The sequence below is a fragment of the Lithobates pipiens genome, unplaced genomic scaffold, assembly GCF_037356315.1.
Source record: "Lithobates pipiens isolate NorthernLeopardFrog02 unplaced genomic scaffold, aLitPip1_a1.2 Scaffold_1, whole genome shotgun sequence".
In the NCBI taxonomy this organism is placed as follows: domain Eukaryota; kingdom Metazoa; phylum Chordata; class Amphibia; order Anura; family Ranidae; genus Lithobates; species Lithobates pipiens.
The window spans coordinates 221,299,006-221,322,370 of record NW_027507685.1 but is presented as its reverse complement, the minus strand read 5'-3'; the positions used below and the strand labels follow the sequence as shown (position 1 = coordinate 221,322,370).

The 23,365-nt window shown below is 42.8% G+C and overlaps 1 protein-coding gene across 1 annotated transcript in view; it reads left to right on the top strand.

Moving 5' to 3' along the window:
- Positions 1–23,365, top strand: part of LOC143983486 (N-acetyllactosaminide alpha-1,3-galactosyltransferase-like) — a 149,416-nt gene that overhangs the window by 110,603 nt on the left and 15,448 nt on the right. Inside the window, exon 4 of the mRNA XM_077483232.1 lies at positions 19,614–19,751. Coding sequence (XP_077339358.1) covers positions 19,614–19,751 — 138 coding nt within the window. The remainder of the gene's footprint in view (positions 1–19,613; positions 19,752–23,365) is intronic.

Here is a 23,365-nt window from a genome sequence, read left to right as displayed (position 1 = left end):
CGTTCCCATGGTGTAATTCCGGACTCACATACACATCCAATCATTTGACAAATCTTGCCACCTCATCTTCAGTAACATCTCCAAAATAAAGCCCTTCTCAATCAACAATGCCACAAAGCTACTAATTTGCTCCCCTATTATCTCTCACCCAGACCACTGAACCCACTTTTAAGCTTACCTTTACATTCTATGCCCCTTTTAGTTTGTCTTCAATGCTGCTGTCAGATGCATACACTTTGCCAACTGTTTAGTGTCCACCACCTCTCACTGTCAGTCCCTCCACTGGCTTCTGGTCACCCAATGAATAAAATTCAAAATACTAATAGTAATCTACAAACTTATCCACAACACTGCCCTGACTTACATCAATAACCTGGTCTCAAAATACCAACCAAACCATCTTCTTCACTCCTCTCAAGACCTCCTGCTCTCTAGCTCCCTCGTCACCTCCTCCCATGATCACGTCCAAGACGTCTCTAGATCCTCACCCACCCTCCCTGCCCAAATCTGTCAAACTATCTCCTACTCTTTATGCCTTTAGATGATCCAAAAGCTTCAGGGAGGCCTACATATCTCCAACTAATAAACTGTACTTTTACTTTCTCTATCAGCTCCTCTCCTACAGTTATCCTTACAGTACCTTTTGTATGATTTACCTCCTTTTAGATTGTAAGCTCTAATGGGCAAGGTCCTCTGATCCCTCCTGTATTGAATTGTATTGTAACTGTATTTTGTAAAGCATTACACAAACAGTTGGCACTATATTCGTTGTAAATTCTGTATAATGATGATGATAATAATAACTATTTACTGAATGAATATAAGAAAGAATATTTACACAATTCAGCCATTCCTTTAAAGAGGAGCTCCAGTCTCCTCCCAAAAAATTCCAAATGCTGTAGCTGCTGACTTGTAATATAAGGGCACTTATCTGTCCAGGCATCCAGAGATGTCCTCACCCGAGCCGATTCTTCAATTGGCTTGGGGTGCAGGTGCCAGCCTTTTTAGGTAAGGGAAACCGGCAGTAAAGACTTCTCACTTCACAGCCGGTTTCCTACTGCTCATGCACTTTGTGAACGGTCCTGCAGTCCTCTAAGACCTGTGTGTGTCTCTCAGACGGCTGCAGAAGGAGGAAAAGGGGTTAAACAATTTTATAGTTTACTGTGGCGATCTGCCCTGGAAGTGATAGCGGGTACCTGTCAAAACCAGGTACCCCCTCCCCCCCCAAAAAAAAGTGTCAAATGTGGCAGTAGAGGGGGGGGGGGGTGCAAACAAGCAGAACTTCCCCTTTGGGTAAAGTTACACTTTAGATGGTGGCACACAACCTGAAGTTACAAGCAGTTAAGGTTAGTTTACAGAGATGTGGAATGAAAGAAGAGATTGGAGACCTGTCATCTACATAAGGGGTGTCCCAAAGTCTCATAATAGGGGACATGCAGTCCTTAAGCTGTTCCAGGTTTCGCTCCTAAGAGAAAGCCAAATGAAGAGGGCTCAACTACAACTACAGCCTGGTTTAGGTCCAGACCGGTCCACCAGCAGAGAAACTTGGAAACACTCTCTCAGAATAGGGACACCTACAGCTTGCCATCAGGCATGTAGAATTGAACTGCAAAAATCTGCAACAGAAAGGGTTCTCAGCTTCCCCATATTCTACTATTTTTATTTCTTTATTTTAGTTGGAAATTTTACTGTCTGGTGGAGTCATTGCCATTGAGACAGAAAGCGTGGGAAATCTTTCTCCAGATAACAGTAATAAACATTCCCCCACTCTATTTGAAAATAAAATTAAAACTTTTGGCTGGACATACACATTTAAAGTTGTATTAAATTCAACATCAAAAGTGCAATACTGTAAATCGCAGCTTACCAATCATTACATGTGATGGCTGCATTTGTTTTATTTTTTAAGCTTTTTTCCCTCTGATTTCACCTGGTGAACTGACCATCAATACACCTCTTGTATTAGAGTGCCTGCACTCTGGATGAAGGAGCACAGGGGATAGCACAAACAGAAGTATTGTCAGATGTAGATGTATTTCCCCCAAAATTAAGACAGACCTAGAAATAAAACATGTTTCAAATCTTTTTGATGGACTCGAGTCCGGTCGGGAAATCCGTTCGTCTGTGTGCTAGTCCGATGGACGAAAACCAACGCTAGGGCAGCTATTGGCTGCTGGCTATGAACTTCCTTATTCTAATCCGGTCGTATGTCATCACGTTCGAATCCATCGGACTTTGGTGTGCTTGTTTGTGGCTAAGTCCGTTCATTCAGAAAGTCCTTCGGAACTCGGCCGAAAGTCCGTCGGGAAGACCGTCGGACCTAGTCCATCAAAGTCGTGTGTACGCGGCATTACAAATTGAAGCCAAACTCAACCTTTATAATCTTTACAGCAAACCTTTTTTTCCTTTTGGGATAAAGATTGTACATGAATAAGTAAAAGCTGATCATTGCCATTGTTAAATGATTTGTCTCTCCCTGCAGTTATATAGGGGGTTATTTACTGAAACTAGACAAAATCTGGTGCAGTCTGGTATTTTTTTGTTAAAAATAACAAACATGTTATACTCACCTGCTCTGTGTGCAGTGGTTTTGCACAGAGCAGCCCAGATACCAGATTCTCAGGTCCCTCACTGGTGCTCCTGGCCCCTCCCTCCTGTTGGGTGCCCCCACAGCAAGCAGCTTGCTATGGGGGCACCCAAGCCGAGCCACTACTGTGTGTCCATTCAGAAACGTAGCCACAGCCCGGCCCCGCCCTCTCTCTCTCCTCATTGGCTCACTGACTTTGATTGGCGGGAGCCAATGGTGCTTCACTGCTGTCACAGCCAATGAGGAGGAGAGCACCAGACAGCCAAGACTCTCGTGCAAAATCGCTGGATTGAGATGGAGCTCAGGTAAGTATTAGGGGGCTGCTGCACACAGAAGGCTTTTTATCTGATATACTGTAAAGCCTTCTACCTTTACAACCACTTTAAATCAACAAGCTGAAGTTAGAAGCTGATTGGCTACCATGCACAGCTGCACCAGATTCTGAGTGCTCCAGTTTTAGTAAATCTCCCCCATAGTAACATAGTTACATAGTTAGTCTGGCTGAAAAAAGAGATGTAAGATTATAGCCTGTATATCCAAGATATCTCTGACTTGGAATGGTCCCTATTATGTACCGCGGCATAATGTTTTGAAAAACGTTTTATAATGTTATTATGTTCATTAAGCCTCACCTGTAAAGCTCTCTTAGTCCTGCCCACATATTGGAGTCAACAGGGGCATTGTAATAAATACACTACCCCTGTGGTGGAACATCTGATAAATGGCTCATAAGTGCGAGAGGTGCTCGTAGAAGTAAAACAATTAGTTTTCCAATTCTTACACCTATTAATGGTGCACACCTGGCACTTTCTACATTGATAGTATCCCTTGAGATTTTGAAAAAAGCAGAGGTTTCCTAGTGGGCGAATAGGCATTCGGGGCTATTTTGTCCCTTATCATATGCCTGACAAAGGGGTCCTGCGCGGCTCCGTAACATTGCACTATCCTTGTGTTGTGATCATGCAATAAATCACCTGTTTGGACGCTATTTGTGTCGTTCCATGGTGTACTGGCAAATATCTTCACTGTGCCTTGAACCAGTATCCAGCTGGTTGTTGCTGCAGCACCCAGATCCTAGAGTGCATCCAGGAACATGTGCAATGGGAATGTGAAGTACTATTTTATCCCTTAGAGACGGGGTACCCCTAAAAATTACTTGAGGTTTCTTGGGCAAGACAGTGCCCAAAATGTACCAATGTTTTTGTATCAACCTTTTACATTCTGATGCTGTATTGAAAACGTAGTAATGAATGGAATAGATGGTAGATTAATACCCATCTCATTATTCTTTGGTAATTCTTTTAATAGGGTCAACCTATCCATTTCTTGAATCTGGTTCAAAGTCCCATGGAGGGACACTGAATTTTATCCTTCTCAATAAACCTGTTGGTAAAAACAGCTGACTGGATTTTAGATTAATTCACCTCTGTGCAGTTGCGCCTTATTGTCATAGATGGGCTTTTCCGCACTGACCTCAGCCAAGACTCATGGTGGCAACTGTCCAGAGGGATATATGAATTCCTGTCTGTGGGTTTAAAAAAGGTGGACCTGACAAATCCATGACCATAATCTTTAAGTCCAAAAAATGTATCTTTTTAGGACTTGTCTCAAAATTCAAGACAATCCCCCTGTCATTATTATTAAGAGAACCTATAAACTCCTGTAATTCTAGGCCACTGCCATCCTATAGGAGGAGGATGTCATCTATGTACCTAGCCCACAAGACAATCTGAAATCCCGGGCTGGGCATAGATGACATTCTCCTCCCATTTAGCCATGAACAGATTGGCCAAACTTTGGGCATATTTAGCCCACATGGCCACTCCTCTATCCTGGCGATAAAACTGGTCCTCAAACCAGAAATAATTGTGTGTTGCCGCAAACTCTAGATGTTCCATAATAAAATCCAGCTTCATAGGGAGACCAGAGTTTCGACCCAGAAATTTCTGGGTCGCTGAAGTGCGTACTTGCTCATTCATTTTGAACAGGCTGCTCAACACACTGCACATTAACCGCTTCTGGACCGCCCCACGCCCTTCTGTGCGAAATCACGTACCTGTACATGATTTTGTTTCCTGGGTCTAGGGTGTATGCACGTCCTGCTGGTGACCAACTCCTGCTGTGATTTTACACAGTGGGAGCCAATCAGCAGGTCTGGCAGATCCCTTGTCTGCCGAGACCCACCAATCGTTCCCGAGGCAGACAGAACGGCAGTCTGCCTATGTAAACAGGAGAAATGGCTGCACATCCAGAACTCCCGATTGCCTTTTATTGATCACAAAGATAACACCAAATACACCAACAAAATCACATAGAGGCGTTTCACACATACATCTTGTGCTTAATCATTACAATGACTGAAAAAACTCATAGAGTTTAAATAGACCGCCCCAGTAACTGCAGATGTTCTAGGGGCGGTAATAATTAGTAATACACCACAACCTGATAAATCATCAAGTTTCAGCCCCTAGGAGCTTCCGATTAGTGATTAGAGTAAAAAATCTAATTGGAGATCCAGGTCTGCATGCACCGAGAAACCTCACCCATACATGTGAGATGGTGGACCCAACAATCACTTAGAAACAAAGTGATACATATACAAAACAACATTTAAAAACATTAAGGAGGGATAAAAAATTATGATGTGTGGAAATGGGAACAACCATATACAGTGGTGTGAAAAAGTGTTTGCCCCCTTCCTCATTTCCTGTTCCTTTGCATGTTTGTCACACTTAAGTGTTTCGGAACATCAAACCAATTTAAACAATAGTCAAGGACAACACAAGTAAACACAAAATGCAATTTGTAAATGAAGGTGTTTATTATTAAAGGTGAAAAAAAATCCAAACCATCATGGCCCTGTGTGAAAAAGTGATTGCCCCCCTTGTTAAAACATACTATAACTGTGGTTGTCCACACCTGAGTTCAATTTCTCTAGCCACACCCAGGCCTGATTATTGCCACACCTGTTCACAATCAAGGCATCACTTAAATAGGAGCTGCTTGACACAGTAAGGTCCACCAGAAGATCCTTAAAAGCTACACATCATGCCGAGACCCAAAGAAATTCAGGAACAATTGAGAAAGAAAGTAATTGAGATCTATCAGTCTGGAAAGGGTTATAAAGCCATTTCCAAAGCTTTGGGAATCCAGCGAACCACAGTGAGAGCCATTATCCACCAATGGCGAAGACATGGAACAGTGGTGAACCTTCCCAGGAGTGGCCGGCCGCCCAAAATTACCCCAAGAGCGCAGCGACGACTCATCCAAGAGGTCACAAAAGACCCCACAACAACGTCCAAGGAACTGCAGGCCTCACTTGCCTCAGTTAAGGTCAGCGTTCATGCCTGCACCATCAGGAAAAGACTGGGCAAAAATGGCCTGCATGGCAGAGTTCCAAGGAGAAAACCACTGCTGAGCAAAAAGAACATCAAAGCTCGTCTCAATTTCTCCACAACACATCTTGATGATCCCCAAGACTTTTGGGACAACATTCTGTGGACCGATGAGACAAAAGTGGAACTCTTTGGAAGGTGTGTGTCCAAGTATATCTGGCGTAGAAGGAACACTGCATTTCATAAAAAGAACATTATACCAACAGTAAAATATGGTGGTGGTAGTGTGATGGTCTGGGGCTGTTTTGCTGCTTCAGGACCTGGAAGACTTGCCGTGATAAAAGGAACTATGAATTCTGCTGTCTACCAAGAGATCCTGAAGGAGAATGTCCGACCATCTGTTCGAGTACTCAAGCTGAAACGAACTTGGGTTCTGCAGCAGGACAATGATCCTAAACACACCAGCAAGTCCACCACCGAATGGCTGAAGAAACACAAAATGAAGACTTTGGAGTGGCCTAGCCAAAGTCCTGACCTGAATCCTATTGAGATGTTGTGGTATGACCTTAAAAAGGCCGTTCATGCTCGAAAACCCTCTAATGTAACTGAATTAGGACAATTCTGCAAAGATGAGTGGGCCAAAATTCCTCCAGGACGCTGTAAAAGCCTCATTGCACGTTATCGCAAACGCTTGGTTGCAGTTGTTGCTGCTAAGGGTGGCCCAACCAGTTATTAGGTTTAGGGGGCAATCACTTTTTCACACAGGGCCATGATGGTTTGGATTTTTTTTCACCTTTAATAATAAACACCTTCATTTACAAATTGCATTTTGTGTTTACTTGTGTTGTCCTTGACTATTGTTTAAATTGGTTTGATGTTCCGAAACACTTAAGTGTGACAAACATGCAAAGGAACAGGAAATGAGGAAGGGGGCAAACACTTTTTCACACCACTGTAAATGTTGACATGAGTAAATTCATTCAGTATAATAAACATAGCAAAATAGACTATAATAAAACATGACCCCATTTTCCCATATACGGTACATGTGTATGCATGTGTGGGCACACATATAATGTGCACCCACACTAATATGCAGAGAACGCATATAGAAAATCCACGTAAGACCAATGTAATAATAATAATAATAATAATACATTTTATGTATAATGCACTTTCCATCAAAAGACCTCAAAGTGCTACATAATTACAATAAAAACAAACAAACTGCTTAATTTAAAAAACATTTGCTAAAAAGAAAAGTCTTCAACCCCTTTTTAAAATTTTCAGTAGACTGAGAAACCACAGACGTGGGGCAGCAGCACAAAAAGCCCCTATCTCCCATAGTTTTCAACCTAGTTTTTGAAATCTCTAAACAATTCAAATTAGTTGAGCGAAGGGAACGAGGTAAATTTTGTAATTTAAGAAGTTCCTTAAGATAAGGTGGAGCTTGTCCATGTATGCATTGATGGACAAGAAGAGAGACCTTATACTCAATCCTTGTAGAGACCGGCAGCCAATGAAGAGATTTTAAAATTGGAGTGATATGCTCATGCTTCCGCACTCTCATTAGGATCCTCGCTGCAGAGTTTTGAACATATTGTAACTTCTGCACGCTTTTTCTCGGAATCCCAATGAGAAGTGCGTTGCAATAATCCAGCCTAGAGGAGACAAAGGCATGAATCAACCTTTCAGCATTGGAAAAAGAAAGGATAGAACAAAGTTTAGAGATATTACGAAGGTGGTGGAAAGAAGTCTTGCATACTTGATTTATATGAGCTTCAAAAGTGAGTTGGGAATCCATTTTTACACCAAGATTAGTGACAACAGACGAAACTGGAATTTTAGAGCCTGAAAAGGCAATACTTGTTATCAGCGATGATTTAATCTGGTGAGATGTTCCAATCATAATAAACTCAGTTTTGGAGCTATTTAGTTGCAAGAAATGTTGTTCCATCCACTCCTTTATCTCCTCCAGACAGGCGGTAAGGACTGAAAGGGGCGACTGCACTGAAGGAGTTTCAGCTGCAGCTTTTACATAAAGCTGTGTATCGCAGCATAACAATGGAAGGAAATATTATAACGATTTATAATATGGCCTAAGGGAGTAAAATATAGAGTAAATAAAATCGAGCCAAGCACTGACCCTTGGGGAACTCCGCAGTTAACCACATGCGGTTTAGATTTAAAATGACCCAATGTAGTTTGTTCAATCCTATCTGTAAGATATGACTCGAACCAACTAAAGGCTAAATTTTTTAAAGAAAAGAATGCCATGATCGACAGTGTCGAAAGCAGCTGACAAATCCAACATAATAAGTGAAGATGGAGAGCCGGCATCAGATGACATAAGAAGATCATTTGTAACTCGAACAAGAGCGGTCTCCGTACTATGAGCAAAACGAAAGCCTAATTGAAATTTTTCAAAAAGGCTGTTATGCTTGAGATGATGCTGAAGGTGACTTGCAACTGCTTTCTCAAGTACCTTAGATAAGAAGGGAAGATTAGAAATAGGCCTATAATTAGAAAGGACTTCCGGATCAAAAGTGGATTTTTTAAGCAGTGGTCTAATAACAGCACTTTTTAAAACGGAAGGAACATGGCCAGTTCGAAAAGAGTAATTAACAACAGCAGTAATCAATGGACTTAAAACTGAAACATAAGTTTTTACCAGTGGAGTTGGAAAAGGATCCAAGAAATAGGTTGTGGGCTTCATTCGCTTAACAATACCCTGTACCTCTTCCAACGACACCTCTGGTAAATGAACCAATTGTCGGGGCACAAAACAGTTTAAACGGACAGTTTGAGCCAAGGGACCAGACAGAGAAGAACGGATATGATCAATCTTGGATCTAAAAAAATCCATAAATTCATTACACCGCTCTTCCGAAATAGCAGTAGTCGATGGCAAATTTGGTTAAAGCAGTTGATTTATAGTTGAAAAGAGCTGCTTAGAATTTCCTGAACTATTTCGTATAACTTTAGAATAGAACTAAGACCTAGCCTCCTTAAGGGACTGTGCATATAGATGTTGATGCTCCCGGTAAATTTGTTTATGGACAGTGAGGCCAGAGGCTCGAAAACGCCGTTCATGAACCCGTCCCGCTGCCTTCATCTTACGAAGCTCATCTGTATACCACGGGGCTGAGTGAATAAAAGTAACAGCTCTCGTTTTAAGTGGGGCATAAAAGTCCAACAGACTGCTAAGCTGGCTATTATAATAAGCCACCGCATCATCAACAGAGCAAAATTGTGTAGATAGATGCTGAAAATCCGTTACCAAAAGTTCCGGATTTATATTTTTTAAGTTTCTAAAACAAATGTCCCGCTTGGGCTTATAGCAGCTGGATGGTGATGTCAAATCCATCGAAATAGCCATATGGTCTGATACACCTAGGTAATACACCTGCAGAATTCGTAATGACCAAATCCAAGGTATGCCCCCTAGTATGTGTGGGGACATCAACGAGTTGTTTTAAATTAAAACAATCCAGCAGCTGAAGAAATTCAGCTGCGGGATGGCACGAAGGGGTATCAACATGAATATTTAAATCTCCCAAAATAATAACATTTACATTTGATATACAAAAGGTTGTTAAAAGATTTGTCAACTCAGCAGTAAATGATGAACTAAATAAACAAGAATGAACAACACAGGGGAAGGAATTTTACATTTAAAAGCAAGACATTCAAATGACACTAAATCTGGTACTAATTGCAAAGATAGCTCCAAATGGCTGCGATAGATAACTAGCAGGCCCCCACCTCGCCCTGTGCTACGGGCTATTTCAAGATAACTATACCCTTTAGGACAGCTCTCGTTTAAAGAAGAAAAAATATTTGGCTGATGCCAAGTCTCTGTAATGAACATAAAATCCAAACATTTATCCAAAATATGATCATGAATAAAACAAGATTTGTTTGAAATAGATTGTGCATTTAAAAGTAAAATTTTACTGCTTGATGACGTAACACATCTTTGCACCGGCCGCAACAGACTAAAGTCCACACCACGTTTCTCCTTTAGCTCACCGAGCGATGTTGCCATAGAAACATTTAAACCACGTAACTGATAAACATCAGCACTCCGACGACGCATGCGTGGAGCAACAGGTCGCATTGCTGAGCAAAGAGTTGGGATGGTATGATTAATCTGTGAACAAACAAACTTTCGTTGAGAGCTTCTATGGATATAACGTGGGCGGCGAAGTAGTCCTAGCTGTTTAATCACCGCAATACATGATGGGGCAGAAAAACTGGTGTAATTCATCAGCTATTTAACTGAATAATTTAAACAAAATGATGGCAGCATTGTAGAAAAATCCGCAGCACAAAAGTGCAATGTACAAAAATGACAAAATCAGGGATTATAATAATCTATACCCAAAAATGGCTAAAACATAGAGCAGGAGTTCATTTTAAGCCAGGTACACTATAGTCCTTCAAATTGCACTATTCCCAGTTTGTGTAGAAATTACAAAGGATAAAGTCCCCACGCCTGCTTACCAGCTTCCCAATTCAAACATAAGCAAGAAAGGCTGTATAGCCTGAAGGAGATGACATACTCAGCCGTTCAACAGCTCTGCTACTCAGCTTCTCTGCCGACAATAGTACAGAGCTGTACTCAGAAGTTCCTCGTCGCCCCTTATCCTTCCCCACCTCCAGGTAGCTGGTTTCCTCTCGGATTTTCGAGCACACAGCGCTCGGCCATTCAGCTGCCCACTTGATCGACGGTGCGGGAATCGACTAAACCGGCCTCTCAGCTGCCAACGGGCGTCATAGGGCTCCTCCTTCCACCTCCCCTCCTCGTCTCCTCGTCCTCCTCGTCCCACGTCTCCAGCCAAGCACAGGACACACAGGCGCCCGGAACCCGCCCACCAAAGAGGTAGAAAAACAGCAAAAAACTAAACAGAGGATCGGAGAAGCGGCGAACAAGCAACAAGCCACCCCAGCGTCCTCTCCTCTCCTCTCTGTATGTCTCCTCTCGTAGAATGCAACCAGATAAAATGTACATATATATACATACAGACATATATGTTTATATCATAGGGACCCAGATGCACGGGTAATAGAAACACAGTACAAAGTACAGGCATAAGGATTTATATACCAAAATGTTGGAGCCACTCTTATACACTATATAAAACATAATGAGAAATAAATTGGTTAAGTGGAGCCCAATCCAGTGTATCAGCATAAAAAATCCTTGAGGTATAAATAAAGGTAAACACTCACAAGAAGTTGCAAAAGCATAAACAATCCATATAAGGAATATATCTATATTTAGTCCATCAAGTCCAACCTATGTGTGTGATTATATGTCAGTATTACCTTATGTATCACGGTATGTTGTGGTCGTTCAGGTGCTTATCTAATAGTTTCTTGAAACTATCGAAACCCCCCGCTGAGACCACAGCCTGTGGAAGGGAATTCCACATCCTTGCTGCTCTTACAGTAAAGAACCCCATGTAGTTTAAGGTTAAACCTCTTTTCTTCTAATTTTAATGAGTGGCCACGTGTCTTGTTAAACTCCCTTCCGTGAAAAAGTTTTATCCCTATTATGGAGTCACCAATATGGTATTTGTATATTGAAATCATATCCCGTCTCAAGCATCTCTTCTCCAGAGGGAATAAGTTCAGTGCTCACAACCTTTCCTCATAACTGATATCCTCCAGACCCTTTATTAGCTTTGTTGCCCATCTTTGTACTCGCTCCATTTCCAGCACATCCTTCCTGAGGACTGTTGCCAAGAACTGGACAGCATACTCTAGGTGCGGCCGGACCAGAGTCTTGTAGAGCGGGAGAATTATTGTTTTATCTCTGGCATTAATCCCCTTTTTAATGTATGCCAATATTCTGTTTGTTTTGTTAGCAGTAACTTGCTAAACCTATCATCTACTAGGACCCCCAGGTTCTCCCCCTAGTGAGTAGATTACATTCATATTTTTGCCACCAAAATGCATTATTTTAAATTTTTCTACATTAAATCTAATTTTCCATGTAGTTGCCCACCTTCCTTGAGCAGCGATTTCTTCTCTTGTATACTGTGACAGGAGAAAACAGAGATCTTGTGTTTCTGCTAGACAGGAACTCAGATCTCTGTCTTCTTACAGTACAAATCCCCCCCCCCACACACACACACAGTTAGGAAGCAGACCCTAGGGACACATTTAACCCTTTGAGTGCCCCTGATGTTAACCCCTTGTTAAACCCAGTGAGCCCATACAGTTAGAACATACCCAGGGAACACAGTTAAGCCCTTGATCACACCCTAGTGTTAACCCCTTCCCTGCCAGTGTCATTAGTACATTGACAGTGCATATTTGTTAGTGCTGGTCCCCAAAAAAGTGTCAATAAAAAAAATCTATAAAAATTCTATAAAAATATCCCATCATTTATAAACGCTATAACTTTTGCGCAAACCAATCAATATACGCTTACTGGGATTTTTTACCAAGAATATATAGCAGAATACATATTGGCCTACATTGAAGAAGAAATTAGATTCTTTAATTTTTTTTTTATTGGATGTGTTTTATAGCAAAAACTAAAAAAAATATTGTTTTTGTTTAAAACTTGTTGATCTTTTTTTATTTATAGCTCAAAAAATAAAAATCGCAGAGGTGATCAAATACCACCAAAAGAAAAGTCTATTTGCGGGAAAAAAGGACATCAATTTTATTTGTATACTGCATTGCAGGACCACGCAATTGTTAGTTAAAGTATCACAGTGACGTATCGCAAAAAATGACCTGGTCATGAAGGGTTGTAAAACTTCCTGAGCTAAAGAGGTTAATCTGTGAAAAACATGTGTGCACCTTAACACACTATACCTCAGTGGTTAGCGTTTGCCCAGGCCTTACTGTATCTCACAAAGGGCTCAATTCACAAACCTGTTCTTTGTTGGCCTTTTGTCAACGTCACGTCAGTCCTACCTATAAAAAGTATCCTATATTATGGAGGCGACCAAAAAAAACATCATGTGGCTATCTAGTGGCCATTTTATGCACAGGGAGTAAGATTTCAAGAAATATGGTATAACTGCAACTTCATTTAACCACTTCATCTCCAGAAGATTTACCCCCTTAATGACCAGACCATTTTTTACGATACGGCACTGCGTCAATTTAACTGACAATTGCGCAGTTGTGCAACATTGTACCCAAACAAAATATGTCCTTTTTTTCCCCACAAATAGAGCTTCCGTTTAGTGGTATTTGATCACCTCTGCGTTTTTTTTTTTTTTTTGCGCTATAAACAAAAACCACTGACAATTTTGAGAAAAAAAACAATATTTTTTACTTTCTGCTATAATACATATCAAAAAAAAAAATACAAAAAACATATCTATTCACCAGTTTAGGCCAATATGTATTCTTCTATATATTTTTGGTAAAAAAAATCTCAATAACCGTATATTGATTGGTTTGCGCAAGTTATAGCGTCTACAAACTATGGTATAGATTTATGGACTTTTATTTATTTTTTATTGTTTTTACTGGTAATGGCGGCGATCTGCAAATTTTAGCGGGACTGCAACAGCCAATCTCAGTGCTGTCCCCTGCCTTGTTTACATAGGCAGATCTCTGTTCTGCCTCTCTGTACCATGAATACGGGTGGCCGGTGGACATCGAGTCTGCCGGACCCATGGGCATGCTCCCAGGTATGTCAGTCCCCACAGCCAGGCCACCCTGCTGCAGTATATGTGCTGTGAGCAGTCTGAAAGTGGTTAAAGTGACACTAAAGATTATCCTTATTCTCCAAACATTATTCATACACATCAATTACCAAATGGCCCTGTGATTTATTTTTTCATTTTTGTTTCTTACTGTGTTTTTCTGTCTCCTTTGTAATGTCCTCTGTGAGCACCCTCCCTTTATTTGGAACAAGCAGTGCACATTAGTTACATAGTTATATAGTTAGTAAGGTTGAATAAAGACACCAGTCCATCCAGTTCAACCTGAGAGAGTGTCTACAATTGTCCCTATCCCTGTACATTGCACACTCACATTGGTCCCTACCCTCAAGGAGCCCACAATCCAAGGTCCCCAACTCCTTTTTAATAAAAGTCAGTAGCTACAGTATTTATAGCTGCTGACTTTTATTTTTTTATTTCAAGGGTGAATATCCTCTCCAAGATAATACATTTGGACTGGCTTCAATTTACCTTTGCTGAAGATGAATCTTGTTTCCAGTGGCTTGGCCTGGCTTTGCATGCACAAGCACGATAGAGTGTAAACAAGATGTTCTCAGTAGGGATGAGCCAAACACCCCCGGTTCGGTTTGCAGCAGAACATATGAACAGGCAAAAAATTTGTTCGAACACGCGAACATTGTTAAAGTCTATGAGACACGAATGTGAAAAATCAAAAGTGCTAATCTTAAGTGTTAATATGCAAGTTATTTTCATAAAAAGTGTTTGGGGGCCTGGGTCCTGCCCCAGGGGACATGTATCAATGCTTAAAAAAGTTTTAAAAACTACCATTTTTTCAGGAGCAGTGATTTGAATAATGATTAAAGTGAAACAATAAAAGTGAAATATTTCTTTAAATTTCGTACCTGGGGGGGTGTCTATAGTATGCCTGTAAAGTGGCACATTTTTCCCGTGTTTAGAACAGTCCCTGCACAAAATTACATTTCTAAAGAAAAAAAGTAATTTAACCAATGAATTGTCGGGTGTCGGCAATACAGATAAAAGGGGGCAGGACCTTGTAACAGTGCGGCCGCCAAACACAGAAACCAGCTCCGTGACACAACGTGGGAGATGTCTGCTGTCTGTGTGTGTGTTACAATGGTGAGCCTGTATGGATTGGCACAGTGAGTCTGCATTCATGTGCACAGGCTGCAATGGTGGGCATAGTGAGGCTGTATTCATGGCACAGTGAGGCTGCAATGGTGGGCACAGTGAGGCTGAATTCATGGGCACAGGCTGCAATGGTGGGCTCAGTGAAGCTGAATTCATGGGCACAGACAGCAATGGTGGGCACAGTGAGACTGAATTCATGGCACAGCGAGGCTGCAATGGTGGGCACAGTGAGGCTGAATTCATGGGCATAGTGAGACTGCAATGGTGGGTACAGTGATGCTGCATTCACAGGCACAGTGAGGCTGCAATGGTGGGCACAGTGAGGCTGAATTCATGGGCACAGTCTGCAATGGTTGGCACAGTGAGGCACAGTGAGACTGCATTCATGGGCACAGTGAAGCTGCATTCATGGGCACAGGCTGCAGTGGTAGGGACAGTGAGGCTGAATGCACGAGCACAGTGGGGCTGCAATGGTGGGCCCAGTGAGACTGCAATGGTGGGCACAGTAAGGCTGCAATGGTGGGCATAGTGATGTTGCATTCACAGGCATAGTGAGGCTGCAATGGTGGGCACAGTGAGGCTGAATTCATGGGCACAGGCTGCAATGGTGGACACAGTGAGGCTGAATTCCTGGCCACAGGCTGCAATGGTGGGCACAGTGAGGCTGAATTCACAGGCACAGTCTGCAATGGTGGGCACAGTGAGGCTGAATTCATGGGCACAGGCTGCAATGGTGGGCACAGTGAGGCTGAATTCACAGGTACAGTGAGGCTGAAATGGTAGGCACAGTGAGGCTGAATTCATGGGCACAGGCTGCAATGGTGGGCACAATGAGGCTGAATTCACAGGCACAGGTTGCAATAGTGGGCACAGTGAGGCTGCATTTACGGGCACAGGCTGCAATGGTGGGCACAGTGAGACTGAATTCTCAGGCACAGGCTGCAATGGTGGGCACAGTGAGGCTGAATTCATGGGCACAGGCTGCAATGGTGGGTACAGTGAGGCTGAATTCACGGGCACAGGCTGCAATGGTGGTCACAGTTAGGTTGAATTCATGGGCAAAGTTAGGCTGCAATGGTGGGCACAGTGAGGCTACATTCACAGGCACAGTGAGAAATGCAATGGTGGGCACAGTGAGGCTGCATTCACAGGCACAGGCTGCAATGGTTGGCACAGTGAGGCTGCATTCATGGGCACAGTCTGCAATGATGGGCACAGTGAAGCTGAATTCATGGGCACAGTGAGGCTGCAATGGTGGGCACAGTGAGGCTGAATTCATGGGCACAGGCTGCAATGGTGGGCACAGGGAGGCTAAATTCACGGGCACAGGCTGCAGTGGTGGGCACAGTGGGGCTGAATTCCTGGCCACAGGCTGCAATGGTGAGCACAGTGAGGCTGAATTCACAGGCACAGGCTGCAATGGTGGGCATAGTGAGGCTGTATTCATGGCACAGTGAGGCTGCAATGGTGGGCACAGTGAGGCTGAATTCATGGGCACATGCTGCAATGGTGGGCTCAGTGAGGCTGAATTTATGGGCTTAGACAGCAATGGTGGGCACAGTGAGGCTGAATTCACGGACACAGGCTGCAATGGTGGGCACAGTGAGGCTGAATTCATGGCACAGCAAGGCTGCAATGGTGGGCACAGTGAGGCTGAATTAATGGGCATAGTGAGGCTGCAATGATGGCCACAGTGATGCTGCATTCACAGGCACAGTGAGGCTGCAATGGTGGGCACAGTGTGGCTGAATTCCTGGCCACAGGCTGCAATGGTGAGCACAGTGAGGCTGAATTCACAGGCACAGGCTGCAATGGTGGGCACAGTGAGGCTGAATTCATGGTCACATTCTACAATTTTGGGCACAGTGAGGCTGAATTCACGGGCACAGGCTACAATGGTAGTCACAGTGAGACTGAATTCATGGGCACAGGCTGCAAAACCCTGCAAAACGGAGAATGCGTTTGCCATGCCATTACTTTTTAATGGCACCTCAATCTCACCACAATTTTGCAGTGGTTGTCGCGCAGTAAATCGGGATGCAATCACAAACGTGATTCCGCCTGCGATCACGTGTGAATGGAGTGCAATGCCATGTACACACGGACCAGATTTTTCTACAGCAAAGGTTCAATGGAACGAATCCTCGGCCAATTCAATCGTGTGTGGGCTTCATCGGACCTTTGCTGTCTAAAAATCTTTAGATTTAAAACATGTTTCAAATCTTTCCGACGGACTCGAGTCCGGTTGAAAAATCCCTTCGTCTGTATGCTAGTCCGACGGATGAAAACCGATGCTAGGGCAGCTATTGGCTACTGTCTATGAACTTCCTTATTCTAGTCCGGTCGTACGTCATCACGTTCGAATCCATGGGACTTTGGTGTGCTTGTGTGTGGCCAAGTCCATTCGTTCGGAAAGTCCATCGGAACTCCACCGAAATTCCGTTGGGAAGACTGACGGACCTAGTCCGTCAAAGTCTGGTCGTGTGTGTATGCGGCATAAGGGTGAAGTTCCGCTTTATGTCCTCCTTCCCCATCCTCTACCATATCCACATTTGGCACAATATTTTTTTTGTTTGATAGGTACCTGCTCCCCAGTTCCTCTCAGATTGCCAAGGCAATCAGAGTAAAAATCCTTCACCCCCCTTTGCCTACGGCCTTCTGGGACACATTACAGGTCCCAGAAGGCTGCAGGACCATTCAAAAAGCACAAAGCGACTCATGTATGCACAGTGGGAAGCTGACTGTGAAGTCGCAAGCACTCACAAGAGGCTTCCCCCAGTAAACATGTCTGGGCCCAGAGGACAGGCGAAAAACAGGCCCCAGGTGAGGACAGCGCTGGATCCCTGGATAGGTAAGCCTCCTTTTTATTAAAAGTCAGCAGCTACAGTATTTGTAGCTGCTAGCATTTATTTTTTTATTTCAAGGGTGAAGATCCTCTCCAAGATAATACATTTGGACTGGCTTCAATTTACCTTTACTGAAGATGAATCTTGTTTCCAGTGGCTTGGCCTGGCTTTGCATGCACAAGCTCGAGGTGTAAACAAGATGTTCTCAGACATCGTTTTAAGTTTGATCTTAACAAAAAATACATTCTAGAAGAAACTGATTTCTCTGAGCCCAGCAGTAATACTCTGAGGGCAAGGTTTATGTTCAGTAAATATAAACCTATCACATTGGCATTTTCCCAGAGGCGGCTGGGACAAGGGTCATTTTTAGTGAAGGTGCAGTTTTGAATTTTTCCAAGTAACATTCAATGTCATTTACCCTAGAATGCCACAGATATATTCACCCTATTTATAACACAATAATTGTGTACCAGCTGAATATAGCGGCCAATGACCAGCTGTTGGGTGTCAGGGGTACACCCTGCATGCAAATATGCTAGTAGAAGCTCTCCATTGTGCTGAAATCGTGTTTATACAACGTTCCAGCACTGGGAAGGTTAACTGTAATTTATACTCACCTGCCACCTTATTAGGTACACCCGTTCAATTGCTTGGTAAGACAAATTGCTTATTAGCCAATCACATGGCAGTAACTCAATGCATTTAGGCATCTAGACGTGGTGAAGATGATTTGCTGAAGTTCAAACCAAGCATCAGAATGGGGAAGAAAGGGGATTTAAGTGACTTTGAATGTGGCATGGTTGTTGGTGCCAGATGCTCTGATCTGAGTATTTCAAAATATTGCCTGGTCTGATGACTCTCGATTTCAGCTGCGACATTCGGATGGTAAGGTAAGAATTTGGCGTAAACAACATGAAAGCATGGATCCATCCTGCCTTGTATCAACGGTCCAGGCTGTGGTGGTGGTGTAATGGTGTGGGGGATATTTTCTTGGCACACTTTGGGCCCCTTAGTATTAATTGAGCATTGTTTAAACACCACGGCCTACCTGAGTATTGTTGCTGACCATGTCCATCCCTTTATGACTACAGTGTCCCCATCTTCTGATGGCTCCTTCCAGCAGGATAATGCACCATGTCACAAAGCTGAAATCATCTCACCACTGGTTTCTCGAACATGACAATGAGGTCACTGTACTCCAATGGTCTCCACACTCACCAGATCTCAATCCAATAGAGCACCTTTGGGATGTGGTGGAGATTCACATCATGGATGTGCAGCCTACAAATCTACAGTAACTGTGTGATACTATTATGTCACTATGGACCAAAATCTCTGAGGAATGTTTCCAACACATTGTTAAATCTATGCCACCAAGAATTAGGCAGTTCTGAAGGCAAAAGGGTGTGACCATTGACTGATGAAAGGGGATGGGGGATGAACCCTAGCTATGAATTTAGGGGTTGATGACTGCAATATAAGGAGGTGATGTCTGGTTGTGGAATGAGGGGGGTCCCTTGCTGTGGAATGAGGGGGATCCATGGTTGTGGAACGAGGGAGTTTCTCTGGCTATGGAATGAGAAGGGGGTCCCTTACTGTGAAATAAGGAAGGAGGTACCTGGCTGTACAATGAGGGGGTCCCTGGCTATTGAATGAGGGGGTCCATTTTCTGTGAAATGAGGGGGGAGGCTGCTTAATGATGGAGGGGATTCCCTGGCTATTGAATGAGGGGGTCCCTTGCTGTGGGATAGGGGGAGCCCTTACTGTAGCATGAGAAAGGGGATCCCTGGCTGTGAAATGAGGGGGGGAGCTGGCTGTAGAATGAGGGGGACCCTCTTGGAATGGGGGGGCTGGCTGTGGACCATCCCCGGTTGCATATCTGCAGTCTCTGATAGTAGCATTACATTCACTAAATATTATGTGTGGCATCAGGGGATATGGTGCTGCACCACTCATCTAGTATCTACAACAACCGTTATTAATCTGTAGCAGTAATCTAATATTGCTTGTGTCACTGAGTCATCTCATGTCCTTTCAGCTGCTTTCCTAAGGTACCCACTGCAACACCTTGGGGAGCTCCCATCGTGTGGGAGGGAGCCTACGACTCTGAGGAGGAAAATCGATTGCATCAGAAACAAAGGACCGTGGTTGGACTCTCAGTCTTTGCTATAAATCAGTGAGTGTTTTTATCTTCTGATCCATGTGATTGCATACACTATTTCTTGTTTAGTTAAATCTAGAATTGATTTAAGTCAGTTTTATTTAAAAATTGTTAAAGCTGAACTCCAGACAGACATGAGAGACACAGTTTAAAGTTATACTAAAGACTTTTTTTTTGGTTCAAAATAACAAATATGTCATACATACAGGCATACCCCACTTTTTAGTACATAATGGGGTTTATTTACTAAATCTGGAAAGTGCAAAATCAGGCTCACTTCTGCATAGAAATCAATTAGCTTCCAGGTTTTATTACCAAAACTTAATTGAACAAGCCGTGTTTAGAAGCTCATTGGTTTCTATGCAGAATTGAGCCTGATTTTGCACTTTCCAGCTTTAGTAAATAAACCCCATTGTGTACTTAAAAGTGGGGTATGCCTGTACTGCTCTGTGCAATGGTCTTGCAAAGAGAACCCCAGATCTTCCTCTTCTCGGGGTCCCCCACCAGCGCTCCTGGCCCCTCCCTCCAGCCAAGTGCCCCCATAGAAAGCAACTTGGTATGGGGGCACCCAAGCCAAGCTGTTGCTCTCTATGCTCAGCCCTTCCCCCACTCTCTCCTCATTGGCTCACTGACTTTAACAGCAGCGAGACCCTAAAACGCTGCCCAGGCTGTCTAAAGTACAGCGCATAATCATCAAAAAGGTAGCTGAAGAATATAGATACCTATATCCATATGTACCAGCTCACCTAGAGAAAGAGATCTTAGACAAGGAAACGCAATGGGTGGATGAGGCTGTGCAAAGTTTCCTTCGGATCCCTTTGCAGGTGGACTTTCCAAAACTGTCACCCAAGGTAGCTGAAAGATACATCTCAGTGCTGCACACCTGGGGCTACGGCCGTAAAATCAACCTGGACAGTGTGATCATTTGCCGACCTGGCAACAAGGATCCAGGTTGGAGATTGGTACACACTCACGTCACATCCGGTTGCGGAGTTCCAGCCTGTGGCACACCGGTCAGGCCGGAGCTCTTGGATTGTAACTTGGACACGTTAGCCTTTACACTTGACTGTGTCAAGTCTTGTTTTTTATATACTTTTCTATATACTTTTAATAAACAAACCATTCAGATTCACACTATGAGTGCTCGTCTCTTTCGTCCATGAGGATATCCTATGGTTTGCCACGGAGGAGGTGATTACTACAACTTTACCTGTTGCAAATGGCCCACCCCCGTAGGGGCATAAGGAGCTGGATACCCCATTGTTTGCTGTGCCAAAGGGGAGGTGATTGCTCCAGATACTGCCATTATACTCACCTCATTATACTCACCACATGCGTTTACCCCTGAAGGGGTGCAAGGATCTGGTGAGTGGGGAACTGCAGGGGAGCACGGAAGTCACTTCATTTGCAGCACATGATCTGTGGCACAAGTCACTTGAGATTTTGTGATTTTGTTTTACACATATATATATATATATATATATATATATATAATCCAGTAATACAAACAATTCATCAATATAGGTCTGAGAATATCAGTATTAAAACAGCGCTCTATATGGAGTCCAATATATTTTCATAAATACTTATGTATGAACTCTAAAAATAAAGTCCTTAATGTGCAGACAGGGTGATTGTAGTGATTTAATCAACGTTGCGAGGTGTTCACGGTGTTATATCAAAGTGCTGTTGACATCTCTTCCACCATACAATGGGAGTGCTTCACCACGTGTGATACATCCCCCGTAGGGGGTTAAACTCACCAGACAATGTTGATAAAACCAGCCTTAAGGAGTAGTCACTCTTTAGGTATACCAAAATTCATACGTCATCCCTCAGGGGTCCCGCTTTCAGCAATGCTCCAAATTTGTCATAAAACAAAGCAAAGTGTGCACATAGCGTAATACCGTTTTATTTAAAAAAAAGAGATTGCATAAGCCAATAAAATAACCCATTTAAATAACTGCGTACATTATTAATGAAAATCACCAGCATTCAAAATATGTGTGTTTCACCGGGTTTCCAGACACCAGAGAAGTCCACCTGTGTTCCGCTGTGTACACTGTGAATGACTTCCTTGTCTTTGGTTAGCGGTGGAGCGCACACCTCACTTCCGGGAGCGTCATGTAGAGGGCCCTCTGTCGAAGTCGGAAGTGACGAAACGCGTCATGTATCGCACGCGGTGAAGCACTCCCATTGTATGGTGGAAGAGATGTCAACAGCACTTTGATATAACACCGTGAACACCTCGCAACGTTGATTAAATCACTACAATCACCCTGTCTGCACATTAAGGACTTTCTTTTTAGAGTTCCTACATAAGTATTTATGAAAATATATTGGACTCCATATAGAGCGCTGTTTTAATACTGATATTTTCAGACCTATATTGATGAATTGTTTGTATTACTGGATTATATAATTACTATACTTTTTAAATGGCTGCTATTTTCACTCTATCTGGTAGGTCATAATAGACCTGACAGATTTTATTCAGTCTGTTGGTTCTATTGGTATCATATATGCAGGCATATATGTAGCTATATATATGTATATATATATATATATATATATATATATATATATATATATATATATATATATATATATATATATGTATATGTATATTTTGAATCTGTGGTATAGTCCTCTTTTGGCGCTGAGTGGTGTATGATAGGCCGTTTTTGAAATATATCTGGTGTTTATATATATATATATAGATATATATATATATATATATATATATATATATATATATATATATATATATATATATATATATAGATATATATAGATATAATTTTTTTTTTAATGAAATCTCTTAATATTATAATATTAATATTCATGGTATTGGTTGGAACACACCTCCGTACATAGAGTATTAGAAACACATCTTTTTGATATAGGATATAGGGTGATAACGCCCTCAAAGACATTTATATCACACATTGGTATATCACACTATCAACCACTTACTATTCATCTGAGAAGAGTGACTCACTAGAATGATCACTTTTCAGGTGACGGAGTGTCTATTATGCATCTGTACCACTTTCGCCAGAGAAGAGTGACTCACTGTGGAGGATCACTCTTCAGGTGATGGGCAGCACCACCCACCCCCCTTTTTATATAACCTCCCCTCAGGGGAGGCAGCAGCCCAGCCTATACCTAATCGCGGAATACAATAATTGATATATCACTGGCAAGAAGGATATTCTGCACTACATCACCACCGTAAATGCCAGGATTTGAGGAGAGGATTTGAAGTTGCCAGATCCCAGGGATTACTGGTAAATACTACAGAACTATACCTGTTCACCGAAGATTGTGGATTACAAATGTGTGCTCTGTGGAGTTAAGGACGCTATGCTGGAAGCCACTTCACCCCTGCAAAGAGGTTATTGCTAGTGGAGAACATTCCTGATGGCTGTGCTGCTGAGATTGTGCTGCACTGAATGCTGCTGGCAGATACAAGAAGTGCCCACTTGAGTAGCACTGGCCAGTACTGTCGAATTGCCAGTGCGGTTCCCTCTGAAAAGTGACCTGTGATGTTCAGCAGTTTGTTTCGTGTGGACAGACTGAGATATCCTTGCAAGGGGACCTGTCTTCTGGAGTGTGGTCCCTTGCAC